We start from the raw sequence: 22,425 nt of genomic DNA on the forward strand, positions 1-22,425 counted from the left end.
TCGCCAATATAAGGAAACAACGTCCTTACTCTACAACAACACTCACATTCACTTAAATGTCTCCCTACGCTCAAGAACACACACCCGACCTACGACAGTGATGGCATACCAGACAACAACGGGCTGTCATTGACAGGAGACCGTGCCAGGTTTGGAACCTTGGTAAATCTTTTCATATATGAGTCAGTGTTCAGAAAACCTGATACAGGTTTTCAATGAACACAATATTGGCATAGAATTACAAGAGAAACATAAGTAAAGGATAATGATTTTAGATGAAAGCTATAACAGGTGTTTACTTGCCGATCGCCTTAGGCTTGTACTGTAAGGAAATGCGGTTTACATCAAACATTTACATTTACAAGCAAATCTACCCTTCAGAGTTTCCGTGTGTCCCGAAATTTACGTTCCTCTCTCGGGTAAACACTACGTTCCTCTCTCGGGTAAACGCACTAAACAGTTATTTTGCTCCCAGTCTGTTTTGTGATGTTTCATACAAACTTTCAAAACATTTATTTTACACCGGCACTGGAGTCTGAGATGATACAGAATACTAATTGTTTCAGTCTCAAAGATGCAAGAGATGGATTTTATAAGGGAGACAAATTAAAAAAATTGCGGGAGAGCATGGCCGCCGCCGGTCTGTGAGGTGCTTGAGGATTGGCGGAATGTTTGTATGATGCCCTTGAATTAAGGCAAGAAAGACACGGTTGAGCGTTCGAACTACATAGATAAAAGTTCAGTGAGTCTGCTTGGTTAGTAGAGAGGGTGATGAACGCACAGAGCATCAGATTAGGGAATAGATATGAGGGTTAGGTCCTGCAGTCAGTCGGGTTCGTTCAACGGTGAGGTGGGCTGAGAAGGTGAGTCAGCTTTGGTGATAACTGGTTGAGAAACTGTGCAACAACTGGTGTATGTGCTGGGGAGCGTTTGTGAAAGGAGAAAGGTGAGAGTAAATATCAATGTAAGTAAGGTTATTAGCTTCAGGAGTAGCAAGGGAGTATGAATTTGAATGAAGAGAACTTGGACGAAGTTGTTGGGCGTTTTCGATACCTGTGAGCGATCATGCCAGCGAACGTTAGTCATGGGAGCCGAAGCGAGCCATACGTATGGTGGGCGGGAGCATTGCGGAGTGTGTGGGAACATACATTCCTTGCCTTAAACGTTCGGAACCTGAACATTCAGGAGGTTGTGAAGTGGGGTAACGTGGTATGCAGGGGACGACGAGCAGTCATTGGGCTGGACCAGGTTATATGAAGCTGCCAAAGGAAACTAAAGAGTCTGTGGGAGCGTGTTTGGGATTGGTTGGGATTTGTGGTGTCGGTGCATAAAACATGACAGCTAAACAGTGGATGTGAGCAACTGAGGCCGTTCTTCATCTGTTCCCGTCGCTAACCCGGTAACGCAGGAAACGGCGGACAATTATGAAGAAAAAATAAAATTGTAATGCTAGGCTGCTGATTGAAAACAGCTTGTGCGGCCGGTGAGGTCGACACTAAATGCAGTTCAAAATAATTATTGAACAAAAAATAAAACGTGTACAGTGCAACACGTACTTCAGTGCTAATCTTTGTGACAAAGATATTTATGCAAAACAAGAAGATGCATTTAATCTATTCTATTTAGTGAAATATACAATACACATTGAAGGTGAGTTCGTTAACAGCATGAATTACATCATTAAAGGAAGTTATTTTGTAGACTTGTTGACAAAGATGGGTCAAATAGTATTTGACCGAGATGATTTTTCCTGATTTCTTCTTACAATGTTTTCCTATAGAAAAAAAAAAAAATGCAAATTTCAACACAGACACACACGTGTGTGTGTGTTTTGAAATCTTGCAAAAAGTTTTTTTTTTCTAAAGAAAAACATTTATAAGTCCAGTTTATTAGAAGAAGTCAGGAAAAATGGTATCGAAGGTCAAATACTCTTTATTATTTTGCCATCTAGTTTATCTTCAGCATTGTCATTTCACCGTGCGCCATCTCTCGGTTAGGATATATGTATATATATATATATATATATATATATATATATATATATATATATATATATATATATATATATATATACACACACACACACACACACCAAACGATCAGTTCTAACAGGACCGAGTTCACCTGAGTGGCGGGAGAGCTACGACGCCATCTTGAAGTCTAGGCATTGTTGTGTTTAAACAGTCTATGTCAATTCACCTCACCTAACCCCAAACTAAGTGGACCCCACCTCCACCTCACCCTAGCCTAGCTCAGCGCCACTCCACTCTAGCCTACCAGAACGTAACCCAGAAATGGCGCACAGTGAAATGAGCAATGCTGAAGATAAACTAGTAGGCAAAACAACAAGATACTCGCCGGTGCCGACTAGTCGGCGAAATAAGCGTTACGTACGTTAGTGTCAACCAGCCTGTATGTACCTGTAACGCAGGAAAATACATGAGGAAACGTATGAACTACCGTAAATCTACGGGTGTGCCTTAGTTCCACCTTCCTTCCTTACATATCTCTACGTGCGGACCATGTACTAACTAAGATTTGTCCAAGTGTAAAACTTATACTTTAAAGAATAGAACTATTTGTTCAGCGCCGCAAAAAGGCATATTCATTTCTACGAGCAAGAGACTCAATAACATAGAATTACATTCCTTAAGAATTTTCACAACCGTCGAATTTCCAGGGGTTAGGGGTTAATATCTCTGCTCTTATTCCATTCGTTCTGCTTCTTTAGTCACTGTCTTGCTGCAAGTCTCTGAAGGGGAAGAGGTGTGCAGGTTTAGAAGTGTTGCTCCTCCGGCTTCAGACCAACGCAACTCTCGCTGGTCTCCCAGACTTTCTTGGCCAAACTTGCATCAGACACCATAGATGTCAATCTGTTCGACACCTGTGGACAGGAAAGTTATTATATCCGTTAACTTGATAAAATACACCGATTGGCTAGGTGAAAAAGAAATACACAAGTATAACCCCATCAACTGTTTTTTTTAAAGGAAAGAAAAGACAATTTCTCAAGAATCAAACCGTTGGCAAGGAAAAATCTAAAAAGTCTCTTCCATTCGTTAACATTCAGTAAATTTCATACATTTCGGATGTATACAATAATACTTATGTACCATACAACTAACATTAACATCGGCGTATCCTCCCTACTTGAAATCAGGATGATGCTAATTGCATACTGACAATGCTGGAGTGAGAGTAAACTACAAAATTAAACCAATTAATTGAACAATTAAGGATATCATGTATGTCCATTGCCCATTTCTTCAACTATAGCCAACAGCGTCTTTAAAGTGTTGTGTTCTTCATGAGAGTATGTACAGATTAACTCGTGCCTTTAAAAGATATGATTATATTACCATATTACTTGGAACGGAGAGACTCTTGGATGTGAATGTGCTGAGATGGGCATCTGGTGGTGATATCTGATCATTACTTGGTGGAGGAGAGAGTGTGAAGGGTTGTGGGGGCTTTAGGAAAAGAATACATCTGCGCTTCCCTGCTCATCCCTCCTCCCTCGGTATTCATATCGCTCTTCCATTTATTTTATTCACCTCTACACAGTAGCAGACTTCCTCACCTCGCCTGCATGTGTTCTATACGGTTTCTTTGCACAGGGAGCTGACACAAAACCCATAAGGCTTAAGTTTAGCAGTAATCGGTAAACTGTCTATCAATCCTCTGTATGAAATATGGATCTACTGTATTGAAAAGCTTGCCAAATAGAGTATCACAAAGGTCTTTATTAAACTTTCCAGCTACCTAGGAAATTTGATCGGCGTTAGTATACCTCCTGTGTATAATGTACAAAGAAGACTGTGGTCTGCTGGAGGGGATGGTGTCCACTAATGGCAAGACTAAGTCCGAGTTGGATCACTAACCTTACAGTTCTCAAAGAACTGGCCCGTGGTGGTACCCCCTTCCTCAGACACGGCTAGGTGCACGATGGTTTGAGCTCCTTGTTCGACAGTCTGTCCACAATTAGTCATTATCAGTACCCAGAAATGATACAATCTTTGTGAACAAAAACCCTTAAATGCAAATCTAATGGGGAAAATACTGCCCATGGCATATACAATATATCATTGATGACTTACTTCACACCAAAGAGATATTTGCATAGGAAAGATGATATCTTGTAGTCAGACAAAATTAACTAGGATATAAACTTGTCTACATTATTGCACTGATGCTTCATGTGAACACAAACGCCTGCATAGAGAAATATATGACAAAAAAAAAAAAAAGAAATCGCCCACACAGAAAAGATGCATGACAGGAGTTATATATTACATATGTTACCGAAGCAAAGGTTCAGTATCGAGAGTCAGTGAGGTTGTGATGGAGAGCGCCACTAGTGAAGATAGAACTATCTATACTTTAATGCACAGATGGAAGACAGAAATAGAAATCACACACAGACACAATACATACATTCATGATCTACTAATTTTGCAGAATGCATAATGTACCTACACATGGTTGCTGATGATACCAAAATTACACTTAGCGTAGAGAGGGAGAGAGAGAGAGAGAGAGAGAGAGAGAGAGAGAGAGAGAGAATGTATCAAGTGAAGGCATTCGTAAATACACCGGTATATAAAAACAAGAGTTCAAGGCCGTACATTAGAACACTGTGATGAGGATATGGGACTCCCAAACATCACGAAATTTAATACTTTATAATGGAAATGTTACATTGAAAATATATTTACTATGTAGGTAGACTCACCCCCTATGTACGTCAACACAACGTGATGAAATATACGTAATCAAAAGCACAGATAAACAACACACGCACGTATATACCTACCTTGCCGAGGATAGGAGCTACGTAATACTGCGCCTGTGCTGCAATATTGTTGGACTTCTCAAATATCTCTGTTCTAACAAAGCCTGGACACAGTGAATTGACCGTGACCCCTACGGGAGATAACGACATGGCTGGGTGAACGGAAATCTGACCAATTTACACTAATATTTATGTAAAAAAAAAATGCCAAACAGTTCATAAGATGCTATATCATTCATTCACTATTATGTCAGTCAACTGATAACCATATTATGCTATTAAAGTTCTTAAGTCTAGTCAGTCTTATGCAAATACAGACTTGGAATGATGTTTTTTACACATAATACTTTTAGACTAACTTTTTTTTTTGAGAATTTTTTTCGGTATGAAAATAGAAAAAAGTACAAATGAACGTTGCAGTTAGAATACCAATGCCGATAAGGCAGAACCTTCGGCTGATGCCAACACTGGTGAAGCAGAACCTACCTACAGCAGGAAACCGAACTTCATTTTCACATTCATTCTAAAATCATGTTTATTTACTTGAGATGAAAAATCGTATTACAAAATGAAGGAAGCTATTCATCTAATTTTCTCCTAATTTCCATAAAAATTACATTCTGATCTCCACTGAGGAGCTTCCATCCACCCATCTAGTTGGACAAATAAAACAACACACTGCCACTGTTCTTCCACAGTGATTGTCGGAAACAATACATAACAGCAGGTTGAATTAAGTCCTACCTAAGGAAAAGCGACTCGCCTTCATCACTTCCTGCAAATCTCATCACTAATTTGCGCTCTTCGGAAATGCAATTGGACTCTAGACGTGACTGGTGTGTGCAGAGAGGCAAGTGTGTCTATTAAAGTTCCTGTAAAATAGAAGGAGTCTGTGACTCAAGTTGAGACAGTTCCATTTCGTGAGCGTGTTTTGCATCACGCAACTGTCAGTAAAGGCAAATGGGGAGGGGAGGGACTATTTTATTTCGAGTACAAGACCATAATGATCTTACTGCAGTTTAGTTAACGTTCCATCATAAATGTCATACACAATTCTTCCTTGCCGAGTCAAATGAGGAATGCAAACGTCCACGAGGACGGCCAGAGGAAAACATGAAAGCTGAGGTATTCTCGAAGCTTTGCAGCAGTTTGAATCAAAAGAACGAATGTCAGTAGTCAATGTCAGACCTTACTGAGCTGATGGATACCTATAATAATGGGCACGAAGATGATGTACATGACAAAACACTTGAGGATGAAGCAGTGAGAAGACTAGATCCCGGAAGATCTAGTGTCTTGTGTTTTAGAAATGCAGCTCATGCAATTATGTACAGCTGGTGTTGCCATTAGAAATACACAGATATATCAAATAAAAATGGAAACGCACTGTTAAGACGGCAGCGTCCATTATACGAGGGCATTATACCCTTCCCCTAATGTAGTCGAAACCAGAGCCAGACGCTGCGAAATCATTTATGAAAGTTTTAAATCCGTAGCACTTGTTCTAGATGTATCGTATAGGATTTGTTTAATCATATCACCTCTGCTGCATACGGTATATAGTATGAACATATATATCTTTTTTTCTTTTTTCTTTTAAACTATTCGCCATTTCCCGCGTTAGCGAGGTAGCGTTAAGAACAGAGGACTGGGCCTTTGAGGGAATATCTTCACCTGGCCCCCTTCTCTGTTCCTTATTTTTGGAAAATTGAAAAAAAAAAAAAAAAACGAGAGGGGAGGATTTCCAGCCCCCGACTCCCTCCCCTTTTAGTCGCCTTCTACGACACGCAGGGAATACGTGGGAAGTATTCTTTCTCCCCTATCCCCAGGGATAATATATATATATATATATATATATATATATATATATATATATATATATATATATATATATATATATATTCTTTCATACGATTCGCCATTTCCCGCGTTAGCGAGGTGGCGTTTAGAACAGAGGACTGGACCTTTGAGGGAATATCATCACCTGGCCCCCTTCTCTGTCCCTTCTTTTGAAAAAAAAAAGAAAAAAAAAGGGGAGGATTTTCAGCCCCCGCTCCCCTCCCAAAAACTCGCCTTCTACGACATGCAGGGAATATATATATATATATAATTATATATATATATATATATAATCATATCACCTATAATCATATACGAACAAAGTGCATATGAACGCGCCCCTCCATAGAACATACAAACCTCCAACAGCCAGGACCGAACCTGGGACCACTGTGCAACAGGCGGGAGCGCTACCACGATCATGGCCTATCAGTGGCGCTCCCGCCTGTTGCACTAACCTGTTCCGCTTAGTATATCAGCTAAATGACGAGTAACCAGAATATTGCAAGCCTTTGACTGGCAGTAGGCTGCAATCGACAAGTAGTTGCCATTCTCAAAATTCAGGACCTGTAATAAAGAAAAGAACAATAACTTTTTTATAAATTCATTGTAAAAAGTTAGGAAGATCATTATTCACTGGTAAAAGTCCTGAAGGGTTTTGCCACATGGCAACGAATGGGAATCTGCAAATGAAACGAATATTATCATTTTTGTGTAGCACATTCTGCAGTCCCTCACACGGGACCATGGCTGCCGTACTCCAGAAGGGTGATAAGCCGCAGCTTTCCTTAGGAAGAAATCTCAAGAAGACCTAGATATAAAGGGGCTAAACATATACTGTCCAAGAAATATTTTGGAATGGCAAGTATCCTAACCTTAAATGTCTTCCTACAGATAACTGTCAAATGAAATAGGCGTGTAGTTTGTCCGCGAACAGAATACCTGGTTATTTGGGACATTCTGGTCAAATGAATAAAACAATGAAGACTGCATAGAAGATTGAATATATATCAGTCTGAATATCCACTTCCAGTTGATGTAAGGGCAAGAAACATTGACTCGGAAGCATACATCCTACTGTGGCAAGGTTCCTGGTAAAGTACTGTAAAGTGTAAAGCCAAAAGCACCAGCAGATGACCTACCATAGTTACCATATATGATTAGATCAGTGAACAGATAATTGCATATGTTTGTACCCATCATGCTGATCTGGTATGAACTAGTTATTCAGTGGCATGTATATTCAAAGTGATTTGAGCTAGGCATCACGAGTGGGCGCACTTACCTGTGGGTCAATTTTCCTTGCTAAGCGATGAGACGTTGATGCTGTTATCACAATCCGGCTGGGACTGCTTGATTTCAATAACCCTAGAATGCATTTAAAACTTGTAGTGAATCACAGAAACTTTTCGTCAGAATGAGAGTTAACGAAGTTGGAATGTGGTGTGGAGAGAGCAATAAAATCAAACAAATATGTTGATGGATATAAAACGTTCATTTCTATCACATGCAACCTAGTATCCTAAAATCTTATAAATATTTCAAATAATAATACTTTAAAATATTCATTCCAATAATCTTGTGATAACAAATACGCTTAACTAGATAAACATCATCATATACATTCCTCGTGTCATATTTCCAAAAACTTAACGAAATCATTTAGAAACGAAAGTCTGACATGGAACATAGAATACAAAACCTCCATCACCACTGTTACATTCTAATACATTAAAGGCATGTTGTAAGATAGGGTAAATTATACTGCATGAAGAATCAGGCATATAGTATTTTGTATATCATTCTTTCCCATTGGGGAATGATGGTTGGTGGTAGCTTAACCCTGCGTTAGTGCTGTGGGTGTCAGTCGCCCCATCGTTTTAATAACGGAAATAACTAATGACAGCAGCGAAGAGAACCCACTTCAGACTTCTCACACAGTGATCCTGAGGTGCAGCTCAGTTACCGAGTGAAAAAGATCACCGCAGACCTCCGTGGTGTAACGGTTAGCATTACCCTCACGCGCGCACGGGCCTTCCTGGCAACAAATCCCGTAGGTTCGAATCCTAGTCGTGGCAGCTGGTCAACAGTCCACCCGCTTGTTTATCCCTCCCCTAGGGGCTGATTGCTAGAATGGATATCTTCGTGTGAGTGTATGTGTGCATACATACGTAGGAATCAAGGCCATCCCATTAACGATATATATATATATATATATATATATATATATATATATATATATATATATATATCCCAGCCTGAGGACCGATTGCCGCAACCACGACTCGACTCCAAGCGGCCCATTAATACGTCACGATTAGGAAATCTAACCACTACACACAAGTGTAAGCCTCGGTCCCTGCAACACACGACCAGAAATCACGCAAAAATGGTTGTGTTCAAGCTGAACCTCAAGATAATAAGTATATAATGATAAGTATGTAAAGTGGGGACACCCTCGAGCTGTCAAACATCGTTTACTGATAAGAAAATCGTTGAATAAAACTGTCATATATATTCTTTACATTTTTCCTATAATATAATCTAAATAGGAAAACATGTCCTATTGTATACTTTACTTCATAATCATTTTACAAGTTGAATATATATATATATATATATATATATATATATATATATATATATATATATATATATATATATATATTTTTTTTTTTTTTCTTTCAAACTATTCGCCATTTCCCGCGTTAGTGGGGTAGCGTTAAGAACAGAGGACTGGGCCTTTGAGGGAATATCCTCACGTGGCCCCCTTCTCTGTTCCTTCTTTTGGAAAATTTAGAAAAAACGAGAGGGGAGGATTTCCAGGCCCCCCGCTCCCTCCCCTTTTAGTCGCCTTGTACGACACGCAGGGAATACGCAGGAAGTATTCTTTCTCCCCTATCTCCAGGGATAATATATATATATATATATATATATATATATATATATATATATATATATATATATATATATATATATATATATATCATTTATCTATTGAAGTATGACCATGAGTGTGACAGCCCACCGCACTAAATAGGCAAAAAAAAAAAAAAAAAATGCATGGTATTACATCCAACAACATACATATAGAACGTTATTAAAAGGGAATGTTAATCATTTCAGTATTCATCTAATCATGGATGTAGACACCAATATACTATCCTGACCTAATAAAAGGTTGGCGAGGAGGAAGTGGCCAAAATGGTTGGTTACCATGGTAAGTTCCAGGCCATCTGAGGTCACAGTTCGTTCCTTAAAAGCTGCGATGCCAGCATTCAGCACCAACACATCAAGTCTGGAAAGAAAAATCGACGAGTTCTTCTTGCTGGAACAGATTATCTCAAACGATGAGTAACAACTGTGCTTGCGCGTTTCTAGGCTTATATATTTCCGACTGATCAAATTGCCACCTTAACTCGACATCACTGTTTAGTGTAATTTGTTTAATGTTAATCCCTAAACATTTTCGTAGCAACGAAATGTCTGTAAATGCTGCTTTGTTCATTTGACAGTACGTTGTATGAATGTGTAGCGCTATGACACGATCTCGAAACTTGTTGATCTTATGGTACTTTTTAGTCCTGGGTTATCAGCTGCCAAAACGCTTCATGCGACACGAAAACGCTTCAAAACTTAACTTGATCTAACGTTTATTTTTGTAATGAATGTTACCATATTCACCGAACTACGGCCATGTCCACTGCATTAACACGATACTGTGTGGCTACTGAAACTTAACTACGGTGGCTGCTGCCAGCAACGGATTCTAATTATCTACTTGCTACCAAGGTAAGACTGATAGATATGTTTGCGGTCTTGCCTTGAATTCGAATCGACCAACCAGGCTCCGGGTCGTATTCGTCCAGTGATGCGAAATTTTTCAGTTTGCGAAAGGCAGTTGAAACCACAGGAGAACTCATAAAACAGTATATCATGTATGTACTTATGCATTTTGAGTATATCAGTTTTCATGCGTAACATTTCAGAACTTTGCACATCACTTTCAGTGGTTGATGAGGGTAGAACAGTCGTACATCGTGTGACTGGTTTTATACTCCTATGATTAAGTGAGCTTTTGTGACCTCATGATAGAGCCAAATCTCGAGACTTAGTAAATGAATCAGCAAAAACAAAATATTAAAGGCGAACTAGAAAAAAAAAGTTGATCTACTTTATTTTAACAGAAAATTCAAAGCGGAGGAAAAAGTGAACATATTCGAAGAGATGGGTATTCTCTTACGAGTACGGAATGGATCCGCATTAGCTTCATTACGGTTTGTAGCAATGGTATCAGACATTGACAAAGAAGAGAAAGTGTAGGACAACGTTTTGCCAGTCACAGAAAACAGCAATTTGATGGGATAAGAAGATACAGGAAAAAAAAACGCAATTAAAGAAATGATTTACATAGGGACAGAAGTAAACTTAATGACACTGAAAGATGAAAAGATTCAGCAAAAAGGGTCATGAAGTGTTTTACTTTGAACTGGTTTATACCCTGGAGAGGCCAAACTGGAATTATTTACGAGTTACCGTCTATAAGAAAACATTAGTATTATCATTATTCCCAGTAAGATAGTTTCTCCTGCTATGCTCATCTTCACGGTTATTTCTGTTTTAATAGTTTTTCAATTGGTGTACATCATCGGCCTTAATTCCATGAAAATTAATATGTAGAATACGAATCAATTTACAAATGTTTTGATGAGTGTTGGTGGCAGGTCTGCCACTCAGCTACAGTCAGGATTATACAGGATGTTGAATCTTGGGAGAACAAAAGAAATCTGTTGGCGCCATTTGAATTTCAGTGTTGAATTTTAACATATATCGAGTGAATCTGAGAGTAAACTAGTTGGAGGTTGTTGTTCATGTTAGTTTAAATAATGGATACTTATCCAAGTTCTAAAGATGTGATTTTTGCTCTCGCAAAAGAAATGTATTCATGGCTTCTTCTCGCACACTGATTGCCTGTATTCAGTATCAGTAAGTCAAAAACAGAAATAATGAAGAAAACTACTTTCTCTTAAGTGAAACGACATTAGATTTCAGTTGATTTCGGCGTTTACCAAAATTCATTCTGACAAGTATTAAAGACTAAATCTAGAATGATCAGATTTGAACAAAATATTTCTTCAGGCTAAGTTATCAAATTACTGTATGAGGGACCCCTCTTTCTCAAGGTCATACCGATGCCCACCATCACATTTGTATGAATTTTGCGATATAAATATGAGAATAATTTCTGTATCAAGATTTATAATCTTGAATGACATGAAAGGAACGTATGCCAGTCCTTTCCCCACCTGGTTTCTTCAGCGAGAATCTTAGCAGCGAAAGACCTGACGGAGGCGAGGGAGGAGGTGTCCAGCTGACGCACCAACACTGCGCAGTTACCCGTGCTGGTCTGAATTTCATCTGAGAGAGACGAGTAAAAATATTATTCAGTATACCACAGGTTACCTTAATTATCTACAGTGATGTAATTCAATGTTTCAAACGCACACACTCACACAATATTTTTTTTTTACTGAGGAGGCCTTAGACCCTGGCCATAAAATATTCTAGTAATATTTTATGGCCAGGGTCTAAGGCCTCCTCAGTAAAAAAAAAAAAATATTGTGTGTGAGTGTAACAAGGAACACATAGTGATGGGAGAGACACAGTGGTTTTCATTAGATTCGTTGGGTCACCCCCTAGCGCGGGCCTTTGTATTTGTAACTGCCTATTTCAATAAAATCAGTGGAAAAGATGTTTCAGTGAGTTCGAATGATAAAACATTGCAAAATGAAGGCTATGTGGGGCAGGTCAATGTCACTCAGCTTTACAAAGTTATTCACTGTCACAAAAATCGGGCATGGGTGATGTTTAGCAAGTGTCGGGTCGAATCTCTCTTGGCTGCTTGGCCTGTTTGCTTGCAAGCATTCAGTCGCGCTGTGTTGTAACCAGTGCATGCTGGCCCGGCAGGAGATCATAAGCATTCATGAGGAGGGATATATAGGTTCCAGAATGGTTAATCTTGGGGGGGGGGGTTGAGACCTGGGGTAATTTGTTTCAGAGTGGCAGTGGCATGCGTACTAATTACCTCAAACTGACGCTGAAAAATTAGGCTGAGTTCTTGTCATCATTAATGTTGTACTTCAGAGGAAAAAAAATTGAAGTGGTGGATCTCATTAATCTCTTTGTACTTCACGGACAAAAGGCGCTTTCTCTCTCTTTGCTTGCCTTTCCCTGTCGGTGCATGGAGTATAAAAGGTCTCCCTAGTGAGCTGTTTGAGGGTCGGCAGGAGCTGCCTTCTCGTCTTGCTGGGCGGAGGGGGTTGGGCGTTTGCTAGGGGTGGGTGATATCGAGATGGGGATGCGCTGTGACAGGGAACGAGAAGCGAACACAGAATACTGACGTGCAATAATTAAGGTCCCCTGACGGTGTGTGTGTGTGTGTGTGTGTGTGGAGACTCCATCGTATTGAACATTGCTGTGCTTCGACCTCATCTGCAATAGTTATGTGGTTTCGTGCTGGCCGGGCAGCGGCAGGAATAAATACCGGGTTTCACGGCCACAAATCAAACTCAGTGCCCTCGTCCCGGGGATTTCCCAGTCACCATTTTGTTCCTGCTCTTCCTCATAACGTTGTTGTGTTCAGCCTCCTCATGGTGTTAATTACGTGTGGTTCCGCTCACGCACCTTAACCACAGCCTCCATTCTATCCTCGACGACCCACGTGATATTACAAAATCTGTATCCCTGAAGCTGGTGAGGTATATGTACCGGTTACTTTTTTTTTTTTTATAACGAGCAGCTGCTTATTTCAACATCTACAGGGGCCATCTTTGCTTCAGTATGGAGTCCTGCTGACATGGTTCAGAAGGGTTCTTCCTCCGCCACTCTCCAACCATCCCTCTCTCTCTCTCCGCCGTGATGTCGCTGCACTCTTCCTGTTCTGTAGACGTTCTTTTGGTCCCTGCGATCGTGAGGGGTCTTGCGTGTGTCCCTGACAACAGAGCGCCTGGCTGCTGCTTCCCATCATTTATGTGAGAAGACCAACAACACGAAGATTGACCCTTATATAATACCTCCTTTTTCTCTCGAATAGCAAAGCTGTGGAACGCACATCCTTCATCCTCCTCCATTCCAGGAACTTTTCTATCTGTTCGAGTCAGGTCTACCAACACCTGAGGAGCTCTGACTGATTTTTTTTTTCTTTATCTTCCTTTGCGTTCCATTCACGCGAGTTGGCCTTGACTGGGACATAAAAGCTTTGTGGATCTGTATTCACCACTTTCTTAGCATGTATGATATTTTCCCTCTGCCCTGCGTGGTTCACAGATCACAGGGGTTTGTAGGGATTTGTTATTTGGTGACCATAAACGCTGCCGACTGCATCTAGGACTTTCGCCTTCTTATAGTGTTTTCATGAACGTTTTTACATTCTTTATCGTAGAGACTGTGTGTGTGTGTGTGTGTGTGTCGTGATGAGGCAGGAAGACACCCTCCCACCCTTCCTGATACCCACACCCCTGCCGATGGCTGGGAATGTCACAGTATTTTCCTACACTTTCTAGTACCACTCTGCTACCAACTAGAGGCAGGCAGGGCTCAGGTGGCAGTGTACTTGCCCTTCCTAATACCCCAGCCAACTCAAGGAATATCCCGTCCCCTGCCTTTACCTAATCAAATCAGGCTTGGACCCCCCTGTCCTAAGCCACAATTCTAATTTTCTTTCCTTCTTCTATAGGTGTTCCTATGGTTTTTGCTCCCGAGAGCTAGCTGCTTGTGTGCCCCCACCACCACTAGACCAACGCAATACTCAGCATGCTGCTGCGTCACATGATTACTGTGTGGCCATAGGCATCTGAGGGGTGGGCCGTTTTGATAACTGTATGTCTTTCCCTACAACTATGACCAGGCACATTTTAAAAGCCAGGTTTTTCACTTCCTCCAAAAATCGTAAATATATTCCCTTATTTCTTCTCTTTCCCCTTCATAATACTCTCTATATTTCAAAGGCCCGGCTTTGATGTTTTTTTTTTTTTTTTTCCGTGACCTCCAACGTAAAATTGTGATGAAACTAGGCCGGGGTTATAACAATCATCTCGCATGAAGTTAATGGGGAGGAATGAAAAGCGTTCCTGTACGAGGAAATAGACTGCAGATTGGGGGTTGTTCATGACCAGGCAACCATTGGGAGATTTGTAAGAGGAAAAATCAGTATACATTGGTCACTAACACACAGAGGGTAAGAGATAGAGCCACATAAGAGTACCACACTCTCCCTAGATGCATATACACGTAACAACATCCACAATCTCTCTCTCTCTCTCTCTCTCTCTCTCTCTCTCTCTCTCTCTCTCTCTCTCTCTCTCTCTCTCTCTCTATCCTTATCTTTTTAAGCTTTCAAGAACCAGATCACACAACGAAGTATTTCACTGATATTACCATGAATATGACAATTACCTGCAACCCTGCCAGCCTTCACAAGGTTTCTGCAGGCCAGGATGACGCGAGCACCACGACGTGCCATGTCCCTCGCTGCCTCCTTTCCAATACCTGAGGGAGGAAGCCTAGTCACACGTGTGTATGTGTTACCACACTCCACCACGTAACCTCATAATCAGGTGAAGCTTAGTATGATCTCCACCATACCAAAAACATCTGAACTGACTCTCCATTCATGTCTAACTCTTGCTTAACGTTACATCATTGATTAGCACCAGTAATGGCTAACTTATGATATAGACAATAAGTTCTACGACTACTAGAGAAAGTGAGAGTTCATCGCTTGACGCTTCTTCGTCCCACGAAATGCTGGAGCTTACCGGCTGAAGCACCAGTAATGATGACTGTCTTGCCCTTCATGTTCTTCTCGAAGGGGACGACAGCCACACGCAGCCGGTAGATGAAGCCACAGACAAACATCACAACGACCAGAGCGAGTAAGAGGCACATTGCCGCCCACGCCACCGTCACCCACATCCTGTAAAGTCGCATCGGCAAAAGGAAAATGTTAATACTTGACGTATATCCGATCAGTGGATTTAATCTCCCATATTCTGATGCTGATGGTGGAGGACTGAGAAAAGAGGGAGGGAAGGAGGAAGGAAAGAAGGAAGAATGAAGGAGAGAGTGCAGAAAAAAAATAAGGAAAATCACTTAATGTTTATAACCATACCTTATGGCAGATTAAAACCTACAGCACATTAAACAAATGCTTCGTAAAACATGATCGCAAACGAATTACACCTCCCGATGAATTTGGTCTCAAGGAATTTAGGGAAAGTGTTGCCCATCCTGACATGTCTTGGAAGAAGGCCTCAGAGCTGCATCGTCTCGTAGAGTTACCACCTGAACATCGTCTGAAGCAAAAAGATATTCGCTGCAGTAAGATAAACACTAATTAAGACAAACAAGCACGTTTATCAGTTAGCAGACTACATTCTTTGAGTTTATTAGTTAGCAGACTACATTCTTTGAGTTTATTAGTTCGTAGACTACGTTCTTTGAGTTTTTTAGCTACAAGACTACTTCGCTGAGTTTTTTTTTAGTAAGCAGACTACATTCTTTGAGTTTATTAGTTAGCAGACTACATTCTTTGAGTTTATTAGTTAGCAGACTACATTCTTTGAGTTTATTAGTTCGTATACTACGTTCTTTGAGTTTTTTAGTTACCAGACAACTTTCTTTGAGGTTTTTTTTTAGTAAGCAGACTACATTCTTTGAGTTCATTAGTTAGCTGACTACATTCTTTGAGTTTTATAGTTAGCAGACAACATTTTTTGAGTTTAGTAGTTAACAGACTACATTATTTCAGTTTATTAGTTCGCAGACTACATTATTTGAATTTATTAGTTAGCAGACTACATTCTCTGAGTCTATTACCCCTCTCCCTGTATTAGCAGAGAATACCATCTTTGCTCGTTAACAATGCTACCTTGCAGTAATCTCCATCACTTGCCTCATGACCGCGGCATCAATCGCAAACATATTCAAAGATGAGTCTAATCCTTCTGGCAAGTCATTTTATATATATCAAGAAAGGCAATGGTTCTAGGGAAGAATCCCACTGCACTTTACTGGCATCCCGAAACCATTACAGTCTGACAAGCACTCTTTGTTCCCCTTCGCTCAGATAATTTTCTGTCCATGGAAGAAAAACGCCCCCTTTCTTGTGTGGGATAGTGTCAAATGCTTTCTGAAAGTCTAGCTAGTTTTGCTAACCTTTAGCGAAAAGTGTTGTTAATGCTAATACTGTAAGAAATTATATGTCGATGAATGTTGCAGAAATCAAGCGAGGTTAGCCAGTAGTCTCAATGGTGTCACGGGTGTTTTGGGTACAGGGAATATTAAGAGTTTAACTATATTTTACATTTTCATTTAATTTCCAGTCAGGTATGATTATGATAAAGTATAAGAAGATACAAGAGTCAATCACTGAGTGTTTAGCACACTGTGGCAGCAAACATGTGGATGAATATATCTCTAGTATGTCTTTACATGTAGGACAATAGAGCATAGTGGCCACACACACGGAGTTCACTTGTACTGAAGATATGAATTGGATGTCATTTGCGCATTGTGCTTGTGAGCAATCAAGAAGCATATGGATGAGAAAGTAAAATGTGTACTGCGTTAGATCACTCAATATGCTCTGCAAGGGAGAAGTATGTTGTGGAATTGCATGCCCAGGTGCAGGTAACTCCTGAGGTAAAGCTATGAATATATTTCGTAATATGTTGACCAGAGGGGATGAGTTGAAGTTGTAATAATATGGAAGGGGTTTGTTGGAGCGTTCTTGGGAGTGTGGTGCGGAGAAAAAAAAAAAAAAAGATGGTACCAGTTCCTTGGGTTTCACATTAAAGCCTTAGCATATGCAGGTTAACCCAAAGGCATCATCATTTCGCTGCTAATTATTGCACCTCAACATTCTCATGCTGTCCTCTACAGACGGAAGGCTATTCAATGGGGTCGCCTTCGAGGAGTGTAAGATATACAATCTCTTCGGAGTTCGTTTAAAAGGATTTACAAAGGAAAATCCCAGTTGTGATTTACGGAACAAAACTTTTTTTTTTGTGAAAACCAACGAACTAACAGTGAGACAATAAATTCTTAATACAAAATATATGTATGTAAACTTCTGAGTAGACATTTACAAAAATGGAAACTATGTGAGCACAAAAATCTGAGGAATTGGATTACTATTAAAGAAGCACAATTAAACTGGAACAGTTTTATGGTAGAAATATAATAGTCACTGATTTTCCTCAAGAAGTTCTTGTCATTATTCGATCACTCTCAAAACAGAGGAAAATTTTTAACAATATTGAGTTCTGTCATTATTAACACGTATGTACAGCAGGCTTTGTACGTGTCCAGACCATCGCTTTGTGGTCAGTAGCCGAGAATGACCAATGAAAAACATCCTATTCAAAGGCTAAGTTTTATGGTGGGTACAAACACATGACACTCGGAGGGATATCATCGTACATCTGGTTGTGTGAGCACCAGCAGGCTAATCGCCTCAGTATACTTGATGAGATTATCTTACGTGAACATAGTTCTTTCTATTCTCTCAGGCTGCCACTTCATTGTATGAATGTCGTTTCTAAGCGCTGTATTTCTTCCATCTGTGCTTCAAGATGGTTGGCTTTAAACTTTTTATGAAGACTGCCCGATTTCCCGCTTGGAAGCAAGATATGTGAGTCACCCGTGAGATTTCTAAGCGCACTGGGTCCTCGCAACACACGATCAGGCGACTGTTTCCTGCACACCGCCCGCACCAGTGCCTCGCCTCATTCAAGAGATCAAAAAACCCTGCTAATTTTTATACCTAGACGTCTGCAGATGGTAATCCCGGCTAAAGGAGAGATGACCAAAAGATAAAAAAAAAAAGTAAGTGTGACATCGCCTTTAAAAATGCATGAGGCGACGGAAGGGTTTCTTTGCGGACACTGTGAACTGAGGGGTCAAGGCAGGAATTTAAAAAGGGAGATGACATCCTCCGTGTTAGCTCAAAATCACATGATCATCACCTTGTTATCTCAGAATCCATGAAGCATCTCATCTTTAAATTACGGAGCTAATGATTTTGCTGCATGTCTTCCCCCTCGAACGTCACCAAGACTGTAGCATTATGCACTTGGATAATCACTTTTTATAACAATTCTCAACCGCTCCCTACCTTTATCATCCCCAAGTTAGAATTCTTCAGTTCAAGAACTGCTAACTGTTTCCCCAGTTTTGCATTCAGTTTCAATACCTCTTTAGAAAAATTACAGCAAAACTGACCTGTAGACTTGCAAGACGGTACGAGCTGAAAGAAACGTCCACACACCTCGCTCCCGCGGAACACACTGCAGCTGCCAGACCTACCATGTGAGGAAGCTTATCTTCAGTTCAAAGTGAATATTGCCTGTACCGTGCAACCAAACATAATTTGAATTATTCTTGAATTTTAGCCATCTTAATTTTGATTTCATTAAACCTCCCTCTGTAAAGAAAAGATGTAGCGTGTCAACTTTTATTTGACACGCTACATTGCATTGGGCACTTCCAGAATATATCTATACTAGGAACGACTCGGTCACCATCGTCTGATTAATGAAAGCAAAGTGCTAGTTAAAGGACTGAACTTGTTGGCCGTTGAAGTTGTGGCATTCAGCGCATGTCGTAGAAGGTGACTAAAGGGGACGGGAGCGAAGGGATAGAAACCCTCCCCTCCTTGTATTTTAACTTTCTAAAAGGAGAAACAGAAGGAGTCACGCGGGGAGTGCTCATCCTCCTCGAAGGCTCAGATTGGGGTGTCTAAATGTGTATGGATGTAACCAAGATGAGAAGAAGGAGAGATAGGTAGTATGTTTGAGGAGAGGAACCTGGATGTTTTGGCTTTGAGTGAAACGAAGCTCAAGGGTAAAGGGGAAGAGTGGTTTTGGAATGTTTTGGGAGTAAAGTAAGGGTTGGTGAGAGGACAAGAGCAAAGGAAGGAGTAGAACTACTCCTGAAACAGATGTGGGAGTATGTGATAGAGTGTAAGAAAGTAAACTCTTGATTAATATGGGTGAAACTGAAAGTGGTTGGAGAGAGATGGGTGATTATTGGGGCCTATGCACCTGGGCATGAGAAGAAAGATCATAAGAGGCAAGTGTTTTGGGAGCAGCTGAGTGAGTGTGTTAGCAGTTTTAATGGACGCGACCGGGTTATAGTGATGGGTGATTTGAATGCAAAGGTGAGTAACGTGGCAGTTGAGGGAATAATTGGTGTACATGGGGTGTTCAGTGATGGAGATGATGAAGAGCTTGTAAATCTGTGTGCTGAAAAAGCACTGGTGATTGGGAATACCTGGTTTAAAAAGAGAGATATACATGATTATACGTATGTAAGTAGGAGAGATGGCCAGAGAGCGTTATTGAATTACGTGTTAATTGATAGGCGCGTGAAGATTGGTGGAATGCATGCATAGTGCCATTGTACAAAGGCAAAGGGGATAAAGGTGAGTGTTCAGATTACAGAGGTATAAGTTTGCTGAGTATTCCTGGGAAATTATATGGGAGGGTATTGATTGAGAGGGTGAAGGCATGTACAGAGCATCAGAATGGGGAAGAGCAGTGTGGATGCAGAAGTGGTAGAGGATATGTGGATCAGGTGTTTGCTCTGAAGAATGTATGTGAGAAATACTTAGAAAAACAAATGGATTTGTATGTAGCATTTATGGATCTGGAGAAGGTATATGATAGAGTTGATAGAGATGCTCTGTGGAAGGTATTAAGAGTATATGGTGTGGGAGACAAGTTGTTAGAAGCAGTGAAAAGTCTTTATCGAGGATGTAAGGCATGTGTACGAGTAGGAAGAGAGAAATTGTGCGTGTATGGATATACATGTGTATGTGAGTGGGTTGGGCCATTCTTTTGTCTGTTGCCTTGCGCTACCTCGCTAACGCGGAAGACAGCGACAAAGTATGATAAATGTATGATATATATGATTATTTGTGAGTGACAGGGAGCGAGTTTTACACTCGTGTTGCTCAGTTTAATGATGACCTTTATATGAACCGTCTTTATTCCTCTCTGTTTATACGCACACACACACCAGCCAAAGGTATGCGCGTGTGTTTGAACATAGTGCTTATATGTATTGCAAGGAGAGGGAGTTCTAAACTCACTTCGACCGATCTCTTGAACTTTCTTTCAATAATAGGATTTTTAAAAAAAAAAAAAACTTCTGTGAGCGATCCGCTCCCTCATTTATTCATTTTTCATATGATATCTCTGGAAAAAATTCATGTCATTTCAAAAACTCAAACATTATAGCCTAACTTGTTTCTATTTTGGTATCTCTGGAAAAATTTTCATGTCAGTTCAAAAACCTCAAACATTATGGTCAATCACCTCTTACTCTTCTCTCTTCTATAATGGAAGAATTTATGTATGGCCTGCAGTCTCCTTCTGCAACCATCTTTGTCCCCCTTCTCTTGGGATGTGGACCTTTTTTCATCAGTTCTCAGAGCTTTATGTACCGCAACCGAACTTACGAAGCATAATCTAGTTTTAGCAAATAGAGAATGCGAAAAGTTTTGTTAAAAAGTTTGTCCAATGTGTGTGTGTCACACCCGTCCCAAATCCCGAACCGCGAGGCGGACCCAGATCTAGGATTCTGCTCCAGACTGTGGCTGGATGGTCAAGAGATGGCCCACCAACAGGATTCTGCTCCTGAGCAAGAATGCATGGTCATGGGTTGACCACCCCCGGTCTAGGATTCTTCTGACCATGGTCCGATGATCATGAAACTTCGTCTTCTTCAAGAGTTCCATCCTGTTGACAGTCTGACCCACGTATCTGGAGAAATTCCGCTCAGAATCTCCACAGTTTCCTGTAACAGGACGACCTCCTCGGGTGATGTTTACGAGAGGTATTCAATGAATATTTTTTTTATTCCTGCCTCATAGTCACCCGTATCTCTTCCAACTCCTTACTTTTCTCTTGACCTGGTTTTGTTTTACGACGATACTCCATCATATCTATCATCGACTTCTTTTGTTGGAGGGTGTCTGTGGGTGATTTCATGAGTGTACTTCCGACCGTACTTATCTTTGGGGATACTGAATCCTACTAAATACAGTGCCGCCACGTTGCATGCAACGGGAGCGATCGTTTCATCCTCTTAAAGTCTGGCGTTGGATGCTGCTGTACTGGTAGTATATTGAACCTGTCCGGGGGATTGTTGCTCCTTGCGCTAACTTGGCTTCTGTTGTTGCTCCGTCTGTGGCGTGCGGAGAAGCTGCTGTTGTGAGAGTAATTCTGTGACTGCCGGTGAAGGTAAACCTGCTGCAGCTGTTGCTGTCTGTAAGGCAACATCTGCTGAAAGATGTTGAGTTATCAAGCTGTGAATGGTGCCGAATCTCACTTATCGTTTTTCGTTCCTCGTCTCCTGTGTGATTCCTATCCTCATCCTTGTTTTTTTCTCTTCGGTTTGTTATATTTTCGCTTCTCCTTTTCTTCTGTAAGTTTTCTCTCTCTCTCTCTCTCTCTCTCTCTCTCTCTCTCTCTCTCTCTCTCTCTCTCTCTCTCTGTGCCCTCTTTTTTTTTCCTCAGTGCATCATAAGTGCGCCCTTTGTGGTGGGGAGGTCAGCACTGATTTCCTTTGTTTCTGACCTCTCCAGCTGACCAGTCGCCACCTCCGTCCAGTCTGATGGTTCTCCTTTCCTCCACCCTCACCCCCAGTCTCTCTCTCTCCATGCAGTAGGTTCGTCTCTCGTGTGTGTGTACTCGGGTTTAAAGAGCGTTTGGGCAGGTTGTTTGGTTGTA

The 22,425-nt window shown here is 40.8% G+C and overlaps 1 protein-coding gene across 2 annotated transcripts; it reads right to left on the bottom strand.

The window, feature by feature from the left end:
* Window positions 1–278: 278 nt before the first annotated feature.
* LOC139752898 (retinol dehydrogenase 13-like) lies at window positions 279–18,979 on the bottom strand. 2 transcript variants are annotated; one of them, XM_071668935.1, is made up of 10 exons: window positions 18,914–18,979; window positions 15,448–15,605; window positions 15,086–15,178; window positions 11,938–12,049; window positions 9,802–9,929; window positions 7,917–7,999; window positions 7,090–7,198; window positions 4,814–4,923; window positions 3,882–3,971; window positions 279–2,884 (listed from the first exon to the last, which is right to left on the bottom strand). In XM_071668935.1, the coding sequence occupies exons 2-10, from the start codon at window positions 15,602–15,604 to the stop codon at window positions 2,777–2,779; spliced, it is 990 nt and encodes a 329-aa protein (XP_071525036.1). In that variant the 5' UTR covers window position 15,605; window positions 18,914–18,979; the 3' UTR covers window positions 279–2,776. The 2 variants fall into 2 exon arrangements, with proteins under 2 accessions (XP_071525036.1, XP_071525037.1); XM_071668936.1 differs by having other exon boundaries at window positions 18,885–18,964.
* Window positions 18,980–22,425: the final 3,446 nt, after the last annotated feature.

Source organism: Panulirus ornatus, chromosome 13, assembly GCF_036320965.1.
Source record: "Panulirus ornatus isolate Po-2019 chromosome 13, ASM3632096v1, whole genome shotgun sequence".
NCBI lineage: Eukaryota > Metazoa > Arthropoda > Malacostraca > Decapoda > Palinuridae > Panulirus > Panulirus ornatus.